Here is a 14,662-nt window from a genome sequence, read left to right on the forward strand (position 1 = left end):
CAAACCTTTCCGGTTGTTGTCAATAGATCTCTTCGTTTGACTGCCCATAGAGGAAAGCAGCCTTTACAACCAGTTAAGACAGTTTCAGATTGTGAACAGCAACAAAATACAGGATGACTCGAAGTGTGTCGTATTAAAGAACTGACGAGAAGGTCTCTCCATAGTTTATCCCGTAACGCTGAGAGAATCCTTTGGCTACCAGCCTGGCTTTGTAGCGTGGGGATGAACCTTGTACATTGGGCTTTGAATACCCATCGTGCCTTAATAGGTGTACGACCAGGTGGTAGTCGAGAGAGGGACCAGGTTTTGTTCAGCATGAGATACTGATATGCTGTCGTTTGGTAGAGTTGCATTGGGTTCCTTCTCCAGAACTGGGATATCTACTTGGATTGAGACGTCTGACGGAATAGGCGCGTATGGTGGCTCAGGATCAATGTCAATTACCCCTGCAACCTGGGGCATTACATCTTCTCTTGTATTATTTGGGGACCTGTTTTTGGTCTTCTTTGGGTGTAGGTACTAAGAATTTTATAAAATAGTATGGGGTAGTATAGTATAATAAATAGTATAATCTAGTGTGGGGTGAAGTTGCTCGTCGAATATGATTTCCCGGCTGATTTTTTTCCTTCTAGTGGCAGGGTGCCAGAAACGGTATGCCTTTTGGGTAAGGGAGTATCCTACGAAGAAGCATTTGAGGCCCTTGGAGTCTAGCTTGCTGCCGTCAGCTTTCGGAATATGAATATATGCTGTGATTCCAAACATGCGCAAGTGTGGTATGTTCGGTTTTGTGTGGTGCCACATTTGGTATGAAGAGATCTGCTGTCTCGGACTCCTGCTTCATAAAGTAGACTGTGTGCCATCCACTGAAGTTATCATTGAAAATTATGAAGAAACGCAAACCGCTTCTTGTCTGTACGCGCATAGGGCCACATACGTCTGAATGAATTTGTTGTCCGACTTCATAGGCTCTTGTCCTACCGACACGAAAAGGGGATCTCTGCCTTTTTCCGGATATACAACAAAGACAGGGCTGCGTTGGAGTGATGTCGATGGCTGGTAGTATGAAGCCATCTACTGCATGATTTGATGACATGTTATAGATTAAAATAGAGAGTTTTTGTTATAAGATGACAAGTTAATCTGATCTGATGCTTCGTCATGTAAATTAAAATAAGCAACATCGATACGACAGTAATTGAATTTCTTGTTAAACAAGGAAATCGTTTCTCATTTAAAGGAAGTAATTCTCCTTCGGTGTGCGCATTTTCAATTGATTTAGCTTAGGATGATTATTTAATTAATTTATATCCAGATATCTCGATATAATTTCATGCCCTTTATAAACTCAATCTATGAAATGGCACCAATTCCTCTTATGTTTGAAGGGGGCACCCAGGTTTGAACTGGGGACCCTACGATCTGCAGTCGTATGCTCTACCACTGAGCTATACCCCCATTACACAACAATGGTCAGAAAAACAAGTTACTGTTAGAAAGTTAAAAATAAATAACAAATTTCGTTATGTGATGAGTATTCGACAGGCAGCATTGCGATGGTCAGCCTACCTCATCTTTTATGACATTGCGATGGTCAGCTTTCTACCTCATCTTTTATGACATTGGCGTTTTCTGTTCTAAGTCTTTAACTATTCAGTCACCTTGTTCTCTTTCGCGTTAGAATACAGTATTAGAATAGAGAGTATTTGTTCCAAAATGGCAAGTTAATCTGATTTGATGCTAATTCTTGTAAATTAAAATAGACAACATCCACACGACAGTAATCGAATTTCTTGTTAAACAAGTCAGAAAAACAAGTTACTGTTCTCATTTAAATAACAAATTTCGTTATTATGAATTCGACAGGCAGCATTCCGATGGTCAGCCTACCTCATCTTTTATGACATTGGCGTTTTCTGTTCGCTTTAACTATTCAGTCACCTTTCTCTTTCGCGTTAGAATTAGAGAGTATTTGTTCCAAAATTAATCTGATTTGTTAAACAAAAGGAAAATCTGTTTCTCATTTAAAGGAAGTAATTGAATTCTTGTTAAACCGTTTTCAGTGTCTCCTTCATGCGCATTTTCAATTGATTTAGCTTAGGATGATTATTTAATTAATTTATATCCAGATATCTCGATATAATTTCATGCCCTTTATAAACTCAATCTATGAAATGGCACCATATCCTCTTATGTTTGAAGGGGGCACCCAGGTTTGAACTGGGGACCCTACGATCTGCAGTCGTATGCTCTACCACTGAGCTATACCCCCATTACACAACAATGGTCAGAAAAACAATTTACTGTTAGAAAGTTAAAAATAAATAACAAATTTCGTTATGTGATGAGCATTTGATACCAATGCATGTTATGTTTCCAGGTTCCGCTTCAGTAGCTGTGACAAGACTGTGTATTCTTGGTCGCGGGGTATTCTTAGTTACAGGGATTGCTAGTTTACCATTTACTACATCTTCCTTTATCGTGGGCTACGATTTCAACTTAAAACTTGATGAGCATGAGCAGGAGGTGCACATGTATCACAAGCATGAGGTGAAAATATGATAACACTATGAGGTTAGCATAGTTCCTCGTAGGACGTTAGAGGTGGTTGGTGAAATATGACAGATGCAACGGACAGATATGGGGTGAGAAAATTTAGGCGAGTGAGAGCATCGGTATGTGAGACACATAGCGTGTAACCGGATGTAACGTGCGGGTGTTGATGAGGTAGGGTCGTCCGAAACGCGTGATTCCACGCGCGGTCGATGTCTCTTGGCCTCTTGACGAAGTGGCGACTGCGGGAGCGACCGGTGAAAACCAGTGAAATGGACTCTCGTCAGTCGGGTGGGTTGTATACTTCTGTGGTAGTAACCATCCAACTTGGGGCAAAGCTGGAAAAGTCTGGGACACTACGTCCTGCGGAGGTGGTTTAGCCGAATACTATAAAAACGGTGAAGAATGTGGAGGAGCTGGGCTGCGTTCTCGCTGTGCATTGATCGCTCAGCGGGTTCTCCTGAAGTTTCCCCATCTAGGGTGTGGACTACATACGAATGGGGATCTGCATATACCTTTTTAAAATTACCCGGAATCCAATCTCTGGAAACGCGAACTCGGACCGTCTGCCCGACGGACAAAACGGAACCACGGATGGTTGGGAAACTGCCATGGTTGAATGACGCTGCTGCATTGCTTTTGTGTAACTGCTGTCAGACGGTAGGCGCACTAACGACCCTGGGCTGGAGTGCTGAGGTGGTGTAAGGAAGAGCGCCACTAAAGTGGCGGCCTTGTAGGAGGACGGCGGGTGAAGAGTTATTTCACCGTCTTACGGTTCTCTCGGCCAACGCATTTGACTGCGGATATTTTGGGGTGTGTTGAATGCCCTTGGAGGCAGAATAGCGGCGGAACTCTGCACTCCTGTATTGGTGTCCATTGTGGGACCGTAGCACGGATGGAATCTCAAAATCGGCGAAAATCCGATCGAGCTCTGCGATGACTGCAGACGAGACCGTTGACTTTAGTGGGACAAAACATGGCCATTTTCTGTAGTAGTCAACGACGAGCAAGTAGGGGACTCCTTTGAATTCAAACAGGTCTGACCCCACAACCTGGAAAGGATGCAGCGAGGCCTCAACAGGTTTCAGTGGCTGGGCAGGATTTTGGTTTGCATTTTCTTTGCAGGTTGAACACGACGCCACCATGTTTCGGACTTGGTTAATGTAGCCTGGTCAGTACACAACCGATTTTGCGCGTTCGACACATTTGACTTCTCTGAAGTGGCCAAGGTGGATTTTCCGTGAGTTTTCCTGCTGCAATGATTTCCGGACCACCACCGTTTCCCCTCGAAGAAGAGGCCATCGCATTCTGACAACTCGTGCCGAACGTTCGAAAAGGGTTAGTTCGTTATTGGACAATTTCTATTGTGTTCGGGTCATCCTTTGAAAAGCATGTCTTTCACCACTTGTGGGGCGGGATCAGTGGCAGCGGCGCTGGCGTAACGGGTTCTGGTGTCCGTAGCGGGCATGGCCGACGTAATCACCAAATGTAAGCGCTCATCACTTGATTGTGATTGGTCTTCCGTGTGGATAATGGAACTGGAGGCACGGCTGAGGGCATCGGAAAGGAGAGGTCACGTCCTGGTTTGCAGATAAAAACTAAGTCGTGCCGTTCAAGTTAAAGGAGGATGCGCTGGATGCGGAGCGAGCATGATGCCATTGGTTTGTTGAGGAGGCTTGCTAGGGGCTTGTGGTCGTTTTCAACGACCACTGCCTGTCCATACACGTATTGGCGAAAACGGTCCAGTCCAAACTGAATAGCAAGGAGTTCCTTTTCGATCTGCACGTAACGTTTCTGTGTTTCCGTCAGGGTTACGGATGCATTGGCGACGGGCTGGTTGTCTTGTAATCATACTGCTCCAAGGACGGTGGGGGAGGCATCGACGGATTTAACCAGAGGAAGATCGGGATCGAAAGGCGCAGCACTGGCAATTAGGCAAACGACGCATGGCATGTTTAGTATTGCTTCCACCTTGGTTGGTTCAGCCATTAATTGACCTTCTTTGACGATGTGGCCAAGCCAGGGTATCTCCTGCAGGAAGAAATGACACTTTTTAATGTTTAGACGTAGATTAACATCGTGACAGCGACGAAGGACAGCTACCAGGCGTTCATTTATTTGCTTTTTTGCCTCTCCCCGTACCAGCAAATCATCTAAGTCGATTTCAATGCCATCTATGCCATAGAAAAATTTCTCCATGGTGCACTGGCACATCTTGGGTGCTGATCGAATGTCAAACGGTAACCCCGACAGAAACGGAATCGTCCGAAAGGGGTCGCCATGTTGCATAAGTATGACGACTCATTGGATGGAAGTATCTGGTAACTCGTGCGATGATCTCCACGTCTTCCATCTCTGCGAGCTTTTTTTCGACCGGGTTTCGGAGACGGAACGCCAGGCGTCGGATTGCATATACTTCGGGGAAAACATCTGGGCTCACCTTAATGGTATGTTCAGTCGGTAGCCGTCCCAAGCCAGTAAATACATCTGCGTAGGGGGCGAGGAAAAAGCAAAAAACATTTGGCGGAGGTGGAAAAGCGGAGGAGCGGCAGCAAACCGGGAAAATTGCAGGGAAATGGAAAATTTCTTCAAAAATAACAATGTGCCACAGTTGGATGAAGAATTTGACGACGACGTTGATGAGGGATACCTCCAATACAATGGAACGGACATTTCCAGTCGCTGCCAACACCAGGGTCATCTGAGGCAATTACTTCTCATGTCACTTTGACAAAAGATGGTGTGTTTTCATTGTATGATTATAGCACTTGGTCAGTTTAATGTTTTAAATTCCCTAATTCCTCATAATTATTTTTTCTGTTTTACAGTCCGAAGGCAAAAGGAAAAAAGGGCAAAAAGACAACAGGCAAGGTCTTTATAGAAGGATCACGACGCTGATCGAGGTCTCGAGCACGATTAGAGGCGCGATTAGGGGTTTCTTTTGCCTTTGTCAAAGATACTGAACAAAGTGGCTACGTTTTCTCTGAATGCTGTGTAAAAGCACAGGTACAAAGGATGATTGCAATCAATGTAGTGTTTGCGATTCATGGATCCATAAGGCCTGTTTCTTCATAATTCATATATATTATATTTTTCTGAGGTTTTCCTACAAACATTCATTGCGATTCCATAATATCACACAAAGTGTGATTAAAAAACCAATAATGGAAAATAATAAATATTTGTCGCATTAAGAATCAATTTTTCAATCCTTTGGTTCCCATTCCAACATCTTACGACAGAGCCACTGCCATCGTAATTTTTATGAATGATACAATTCGCCATTACCGATTACATGAATATTGTCGCATAATTTTTATAAGATATGCAACATCCATGTAGAGGAAGCTTACACAAGTCTGTCATTCTGTGTCATAGAATGTTTAAAAGTATCTCACAAAATGAAACAATTAGGCAAAGCAATCTGTTCATATTCTACAATTTGAGTTGAACCATCAATCTTCGGGTTGACAATCCAAAGTCCTACGACTATACCACCGCTTACATATTGAAGCAAGAAAATATAATACTTATTACTTAATATTTAGTACGTGGCGTGCTATCCCAAATTAGCGTCATGGGAGCTAATGTAAAGAAATATAAGAATTGCTATCCCCCATTAGATAAATATTGTCACATGATTTTCACAAAATATTCAACAGCCATATAGAGAAAACTTCAAAGAATCTATTGGTCCTAATGTTTTTGATATTGTTTTAGTTTAAGGTATCTTTAGCGATTTAAAAATATCTCATAAAAAAGGGGATAGTTCAAAAATTTGGAAAAAGAAATTGTAGTGCCCAGACGGTATGGAACCATTCTCCTATAGCATCTCGAACAACACAAAGTTGAAAAGCGTAATATGTCCTCTAGTATGTAGTCTGCTGTCCCAAATTAGCGTCATGAGACCTTATGTAAAAAACATAAAATTGCAATTACCGATTAGATGTATAATTTCGCATGATTTAAATAAAACATTCAATAGCCATGAAGAGAAAACTTAAACGAATCTTTTGATCCTAATATTATTGATAATGTAGTAGTGTAAGGTATCTATAATGATTTACAAATATCTCACAAAAAAGGGAAAAATGAGGGAATGAGGAAAACGAAACTTGAAAATAGTGCCTTGACAGTATAGAACCAATATCGTTTACGGTGGCAATCATACGTCTTACAACTATGCTATGGTTGAGGAAATATTGTTAAAAAGCATAACATGTCTTGTTGTATGTAGTTTGCTGTCCCAAATTAGTGTTACGGAAGCTTGTGTAGAAAACATAAGAATTACAATCCCCCATTAGATAAATATTTTCACGTGATTTTCCTAAAATATTCAACAGCCATGTAGAGGTAACTTAAATCAATCTATTGATACCAGTATTGATGATATTGCTTTAGTTTAAGGTGTTCTTAGTGATTTCAAAATATCTCATCAAATAAGAAAAAATTGAAGTAGATGTACCATACGGTATAGAACCGTTAGCCTTTTGGTTGTCAATTCAACATCTTACGATTATGCTATGGTGCAAAATAAAATGCTAAAAGCATAAAGTGTGCATTTCAGTATGTAGAATGCTGTCCTAAATTAGCATCACGGGAGCTTATTTAAAAAATAAAAAAATTGCAATCACCGATTAGATGCATATTTTCACATGATTTTCATAAAAATATTCAATAGCCATGTAGAGAGAACTTAACTGAATCTGTTGTTCCTAATATTGTTGATATTGTAGTAGTGATTTAGAAATACCTCAACAAAAATGGAAAAATGAGGATTATTAAATTTAAAAATAGTTCCTTGACAGTCATAGAACCATTACCCTTTAGGATGGTAATCAATAATAAAATGGTTAACAAAATTCATTTGATAAGCATAACATCTCTTTTTGTAATTAGTCTACTGTCCCTAATTAGCGTCATGGGGGCTTATTTAAAAACATAAGAATTTAAAGCATTAGTTATAGGTATCAGGTAACAGCCCTGTAGTGAAAATTTAAGCGAATCTATTAATAGCAATATTTGTTGATATTGCGTTTGTTAATTAAAAATAATAAATAGATATTAGCACATGACGACACCATTGATACAACGGGTTTTGAACCACAAACCTTCGAGATAGAAGAAGGCGACAAACACAAAACCACCTTCATCTGTGAATTTGGACAATACGAATTTAATAGAATGCCATTTGGATTAACAAATGCGCCAAGCACTTTTCAACGAGCAATGAATAACATCTTGAAATCAGTATTGTTCAAATTCGTAAAGCCCACCCACTGACAGCGCTAACGAGAAAATCAGCCAAGTGGAAATGGGGAGAGGAACAAAGGGACGCCTTTGATTGTATCAAGAACTGTCTCATAACTAGACCTATCCAAGGTTATCCAGATTTCACGCGCGAATTTATCAACTACACAGATGCTTCAGGAGACGGAATAGGAGCAGTCTTGGCTCAGATGCAGACTCTACTCCAATCAGCGGATTCAGCGGAGTCCGACGTACAGAAACCCCGTGAATCAGACGGCGCGGAAGTCGTCATAGCGTATAGCTCTAAACATCTGAACGACCGCGAGGCCAAGTGGTCAACCACAGAGAAAGATGCTTACGCAACCATCCACGCAATCGATGTGTTTAGGACATATCTATACGGACGCAGATTCACCGTATTTACCGACCATAGACCTTTAGAATGGTTAATGAGCAAGATAGAACCCGCAGGAAGATTAGCTAGATGGGCACTCAAACTTTAAGAATTTGACATCGTCATTGGGTACCGACCTGGGAAGTCGCACCAAAATGCTGACACCCTAAGCCGTATTCCCATAGTGCCGCTAGCACGAGTAGAAACAAGGGCAACGGATAAAGAAACTGTCGTAAGAGAGCTTGAAAATATTCGTAAAGAAAGTGAAAGACGAAAAGGACAAATTAAGGATAGAAAGATACCAGAAACAAGAAAACCATAAGAGAGAAAATGAAAGTATTCAAAAAGAAAGCGAAAGTTTTGAGAAGGAAAGTCTTCAGAAGAAGAGCGTAAATTTCGAAAGCGAAGTTGGAAGTGAAAGAAGGTCTTGGAGAGAAGACAGATGGGGAACTACAGCAAGCAGATAAGTATTGCCAAAAATTAAAAAAGAAAAGTAAAAATAGCAGATTCACCAGCAACTTTATAATCAACGAGAAAGGTTGTTGCAAACTCCGTGCGAAAGTTTGCGACAGAGAGAGAAAAAACAAAAGGGATGTAGTTGGCTGTAACAAAAGGAACGTTTTTATTTCAGGGTTGAGAGATAAAGAGGGGAAACCGAACGCGCTTGATTTGTAGAATGAGGAGAACAGAAACGAGACAATTTGAAACGAAACTGAAACGAGACAAAGAAAATGAAACTTAGGCGACTGTCTGAGTCGGGTTTTTACTGAATACAGCAAGACAACTGTCTCGACTGGAAACTGAGATGATACTACCCCTTCCCGTAGAAAGGGAAAAAAAAAAGAAAACCAAAAAAATGGGCACACAATACATGGTAGGCCCGTGCCCCCTACAGCCCTGCCCGCGAGGGCAGCACCGTAGGTGACAGTGGGACCCACCGTTACAACAGGTGCAAGAACAAATTAACAACGACACTTCGGACGTAAGAAACAAAAGGGAACAAAATGAAATACAAAGTCTTCTTATTAGCAGCTGAAGATGGGCCATCCTAATGCGTTGGCAGGTTTGTGTATGCCTTTTTTGGCGCACACAGGATCTGGTGGTGGTCGTGTGTGTTACACAACGTGCAACGTCGGGGATGGGGGCAGTCTGCGGTTTTTGTATGCCCGGCGACGGCGGTTGGGACGAAGCAACGAAAACATCGTCGCTGGGCAAACAGGAGCTCCAATTTGTCCTTGTTTGTGAGGAGCATGAACTCCTCACACTCCGTGGTCTTCTTCCGGCATGGAGTTGGTCCCAACACGTGAGACTTCAGGAAACACAAGATGATCGGAGTATGAAGGGGGACCACGAACGTAGGACGTGTTGGGGTTGCGACCGGCGTGGCTATTGGGGCGTCGGGTTCCGACTCCCGAACTTTGCGTAACAGAGACCCGATGAATTTGCTCATCGAGTTCTCTCGCTCAGTTCGAAAGTGGAAGCGCACATTGTCAAGATCATCCGAGTACTTGGCGATCTCTTTGTCGATCTCCAAGATGGCCAGCTGGCAAGAATAAACTTTGTCTACTAGCTCATTTTTCGCACTTATCAAGTTGTTCACTGTGTCTTTCAGATTTAGCGCACACTCCTCCTCCTTTTCCCGGCTTTCTTTTATTTTCTCCTTTACTGATGCAGGCGATGGAGGTGGATAATCTGCCATTTTAAACGTTAAACGTGGAAGTCACAAGCGCACACACTCACTATAAGAAGTTGGGTCGACTGAATGTTGTCTGCTAACGTAATAGGTTAAACAGTTTCCAATTTTTCAGTGTTGCTAAACAGCAAGCGAACTGACTTTTGCCCTTTGCCCTATATTTGAACTTGAATATAGGTGGCGTTGAGGGCAAAGGTACTTATTGACTCTTCCACCAGAGTTTAAGTTGCGGTTTTCCTACGTTGTTTACATTTGTGTGTTAACGTTACGATTTTGTTTTTACAAGGGGAGCTCCATTACAATCAGTATTTACACTTTACGATACTGAAATCGAGGTTTACGCTGTTGAAAGTTCCATTTTTTTCTTCTTTTGCGCAAACTTCTTGTTCTTTGGCTGGGACCATGATACATAATTTGGCCACCGGCCGAATACATGGTTTTGGATGATTGGTAAGTTTTCCTTTTACCACTCGAACAACATTATCCATTGCACTGGGGATAACTCCCAACACTTTACCCATCGGCCACTGCCCACGCAAAGTATTTGGTTCGATTACAAGCACTAGATCTCCAACGGTGACGTTAGGCCTATTTTCTTGCCATTTTCTTCTCTCGGTTAAGTGGGGAACGTATTCACGTAGCCATCTGATCCAAAAATGCTGAAGGATGGCTTGACTTTGCTGAAACTGCTTGTTGCTTACGTTCAAGTCTTCCACGTCAGCCAATTGCAGGGGCAAGTATGGACGAGCTCCACCGTGTAGGAAGTGATTGGGCGTTAATGGATCCGGGTCTTCTGGATCCATACTCAGATGGGTTAACGGACGGGCGTTCAATAAGGCTGTCACTTCAGCAATTGCAGTTCGTAGGACTTGGTCCGTAATTAGGCAGTTCCCGATACTGGTCTTCATTGCCCGCTTGCAGGATTGTACGATCCTTTCCCAAACACCGCCGAAGTGGGGTCCATGGGGTGGAGAGAAGTGCCACTCAATCTGTTGGCAAGCCATTACTGTTTGGAGCTCCTCGTGTTTACTGATGAGTTCTTCCAAGGCTTGCCGTAACTCCTCCTCGGCGGTGACAAAATTCGTCCCATTGTCGCTGTAAACGACCTTCGGCCTTCCACGTAGGCTCGTAAAACGGGAGAAACAGAGCAGGAATTCTTCCATGCTAAGCCCGTTAGCATTTTCCAGGTGGACAGCTCGCGTCGTAAGGCAAGTGAATAGGCTGACCCAACGTTTTTCGTGTCTTCTTCCCCGACCACCAACTCTTACGGTCAAAGGACCAAAGTAATCGATCCCTGTGTACGTGAACGCGGGTAGATGAGGCGTTAAACGATGTACTGGAAGGGAAGCCATTAACGGCGGGCTGGGTTTTGCCGACGTACGTTTGCAGGGCCAGCAGTTGTTGAGGACAGATTTTACCACTTTACGTCCGGAGAGTATCCAGTAGCGAGAGCGGAGGTCCATCAACAATCTCTCCGTCTTGACGTGAATGTTTCTAACGTGATAATCCCAAATTATCCTTTTCGTTAGAAGTTGAGATGCTGGCAGAAGTATGGGGTGTTTAGCTGCATAGTCGATCGGCGCTAGAAGTATACGTCCTCCAATTCGCATCTGTCCATCTTCATCCAAGAAGGGCTTGAAGTTGCGAAGCTTGGAACGGAGGGGTAGTTCCAGGTTCTTGCGAAGGGCATAGAATTCCTCAGCAAAGGCCAATTCTTGCGCTCGTACGATGCATCTTGTCAGCGATGTTACCATTTCTTCTACTGTCAGATCTCCGACCATGGGCTTTTCTTCATGTAATCTTGCTCTGACGTTGTTGGTAAATCTTCTCCCCCAGGCCAGTACTCGTTGAAGTCGCAACAAACTGGAAAAGTGTGCGACGCATCGGTCGATGACATGGTTCTCATCTTCCGTTTTGACTGCAAAGACGCGAATCACGTTTACGTCTCGTTCCTCAGGCTCCGTGATTTCTTCCCAGGTGTACCACTCTGCCGGGTCCAAGTTCAGGAACGGAGGTCCTCGGTGGAAATAGGCCAATTCGTCGACATCTTTTGGGTCGATACCTTTACTACAAAGGTCTGCGGGGTTTGAATCTCCGGCAACATGACGCCATTGTCGGCGAGCCGTGTTTCGGAGTATCTTTCCGATGCGGTTGTTAACGAAGACTTCAAATCGGCACGTCTTAGAGTGGATCCACCGCAGCACTGTTTGCGAGTCTGTGTGGAAGGTTACTTGCCTCAAGTCAATTTCTAGCTCACGACAAATCGTGAGAGCAAGGTTGAGGCCTTCTACTGCCGCCTGTAACTCCAAACGGGGAATCGTGAGACCTTTTACAGGTGTGACGTGCGTTTTCGACATGACGAATGACACGTCGACGGAATGGTCTTCAAATACAGTGCGGAAGTAGGCTACTGCTCCGAATCCTTTGGAGCTTGCATCCGTGAAGACGTGGAGGTGCTGTTGAGTCCAACGTTCTCGTTTGAAACGGAAGCATCTCGGTACTGAGAGCGACTCCAAATTTTCCAGATGGTCGTACCAGTAATAGAAACGTTGACTCAATGTTTCCGGTACGACGTCATCCCAACCGATCCGTTCTTCGTTGGTCCAGATGTCTTGGAGTAAAGACTTCATCACGAAGATAACTGGTGCAACCAGCCCCAACGGGTCGTAGACGCTAGAGATGATGCTTAGGAAGGCTCGCTTCGTGAGTGTCACGTTGTTTGGCGGCTTCCGAATCTTGAACGTCAGCATATCTCGTTCGCTGTCCCACATTACTCCCAGCGTTCTTTCGACGGGAAGCTTCTCCAAGTCCAGATCCAGAGTTGGTGACGCTAGGCCAAAATTCTCGTAGCGCAGCTATCACTGTTCGTGATGACGACGTCCATTTAGTCAAATTGAAACCGCCTAACTGGAGAAGGGACTTCATTTGGCGGGACCGTTTGATGACCTCGTCTTCAGAGTCGAACGAGTCGAGATAATTGTCGACGTAGAAATTACGTCGAACGCTATCGGCTACGTCTGGAAACTGGATGCGGTAGTCGTCGGCCGTCCTGTTGAGGGCGAAAATGCAGCTCGTCGGGGATGATATAGCTCCAAATACGTGTACCGTCATCTGGTACGTTACCGGAGCTCAATTACTGCCAGGTGTCCGGTAGAGAAATCAGAAGGCTGCCTGGTCTTCTTCGGGGACTTTCACTTGGTGGAACATTTTCTCAATGTCCGCTCCGACTGGTACGAGGTTACGGCGGAAGCGGATGAGCACACCAAGCAGGCTAACGAGTAAGTTAGGGCCCCGAAGCAGGTTTTGGTTTATCGATGTGCCACCAAACTCAGCAGCTCCATCGAATACGACACGAACTTTGGTCGATGAGCTGGAAGGGCTCACGACCCCGTGGTGTGGCAGGTACCACGTCTTTTTTGTCTCCGTCTGGGCTTCTTGGGTCGTTAGGAGCCGGGCGTGTTTTAACCCGATGTACTCCTTGACTACTGCATCGTACTTGTGAGCAAACTCCTCGTCCCGATGAAAACGTCGTTCGAGAGCGTAGAGCCTCTTCAATGCAGCTGCCCGATCGTTAGGGAGATTTACTTCGTCGGCTTCCACATTAAGCCGACTTGGTACTGGTTTCCAATACGTTTTACTGTAGACTCGAGGATGCGTTTTCTACGTAGGTCATCCTCCGATAGAACGGGTGGTTCTATTTCTACTTCGTTGGCCTCGAGTTGCCAAAACTTCTTCACCAGCTCGTTCAGGTCTTCGGTACGTTCCTCGATGGCCAGATGAGCGATGTCCGTCTTGCGGTGGACCTGTTTGTCCACCCAGACACCAACCAAACGGCGTCTTGAAGGCGATGGGCCCAGTCGTTCCAGCCGGCGGCTTAATGGAAGCTACATGATCGTGGGCCTCTGCGACGTCGATTCCTATCAGCACGGTCACGTCCTCTTGTTGCACGGTCGGGACGTCACTAACACGTAGGTATTTCCATGACTCCAACTGTCGAGGGTTGATCGGTGAATTCGGCGTCACCTTCAAATTATCGACGGCGTAAGCGTGCTTGACTTCAAACTGGCTTTTACCATCACGAGACGTTAGGGTGAAGTTTACTACGGAAGCCGTAACGTTAGTCATGGCCCCGTCATACGAGACGACGTTGATGCGTTTTGATGACCCAACGAGTCCCAACTTTATTACTAAGTCGCTCCGAATCAGCGTGGTGTCGCTTCCGGTATCAAGGAAACCAAAAGTGTCGACCCACGTTTTGCCAACTCCAACACGAACAGGTACGATCTTGAAACGTACACGTCGTTTTACTGTTTCCAGATGGGTCAAGGTCCCAAGGAAAGCTGTCGAAGGTGGCGCTGATGGAGCAGTTGGATCCGCTAGCCTCCTCAATGGGATGAATTCGGATCCGTGAAGCAAGGTGTGGTGTCGGTTTCTAGTACAATCAGCGATAGTACAGCTGACGTCCCTGGGACATTCCTTGCGTTCGTGTTTTCCCGTAAGACATAACAGACATCTTCCGGACTTGAATACTTTCTCAGCCCTTTTCGTGGGCGTGAGAGACATGAAGACGGTGCAGGTTGAGAGATGATGGCTCCTGCCGTTACAGACAAAGCATTTCCACCGTTCCGTCTTCTCGGCATGCATCTTCCCCGATGTTGGTCGGCTCCTTGGAGGCATGGTTGCTGAAGATGTTGACGCTGCTACTTTCGAACCTTCCATCGTCGATACGTGTCCAATGGTCGACGTGTGTGGGAAGCTGGGTCTCTTGACGGGCT

General features: G+C 44.5%; 1 protein-coding gene and 2 non-coding genes across 3 annotated transcripts; all 3 read right to left on the reverse strand.

The window, feature by feature from the left end:
- Positions 1–1,383: 1,383 nt before the first annotated feature.
- Trnac-gca (transfer RNA cysteine (anticodon GCA)) lies at positions 1,384–1,455 on the reverse strand. Its single transcript has one exon. It is a non-coding gene; the product is annotated as a tRNA-Cys (tRNA).
- A 742-nt stretch (positions 1,456–2,197) lies between these two features.
- Positions 2,198–2,269, reverse strand: Trnac-gca (transfer RNA cysteine (anticodon GCA)). The gene has a single exon. It is a non-coding gene; the product is annotated as a tRNA-Cys (tRNA).
- A 7,920-nt stretch (positions 2,270–10,189) lies between these two features.
- Positions 10,190–12,244, reverse strand: LOC130697280 (uncharacterized). The gene has a single exon (XM_057520210.1). It carries the CDS (start codon positions 12,242–12,244, stop codon positions 10,190–10,192), a length of 2,055 nt encoding a protein of 684 aa, XP_057376193.1.
- Positions 12,245–14,662: the final 2,418 nt, after the last annotated feature.

The sequence above is a fragment of the Daphnia carinata genome, chromosome 9 (genome assembly GCF_022539665.2).
Source record: "Daphnia carinata strain CSIRO-1 chromosome 9, CSIRO_AGI_Dcar_HiC_V3, whole genome shotgun sequence".
Lineage (NCBI taxonomy): Eukaryota > Metazoa > Arthropoda > Branchiopoda > Diplostraca > Daphniidae > Daphnia > Daphnia carinata.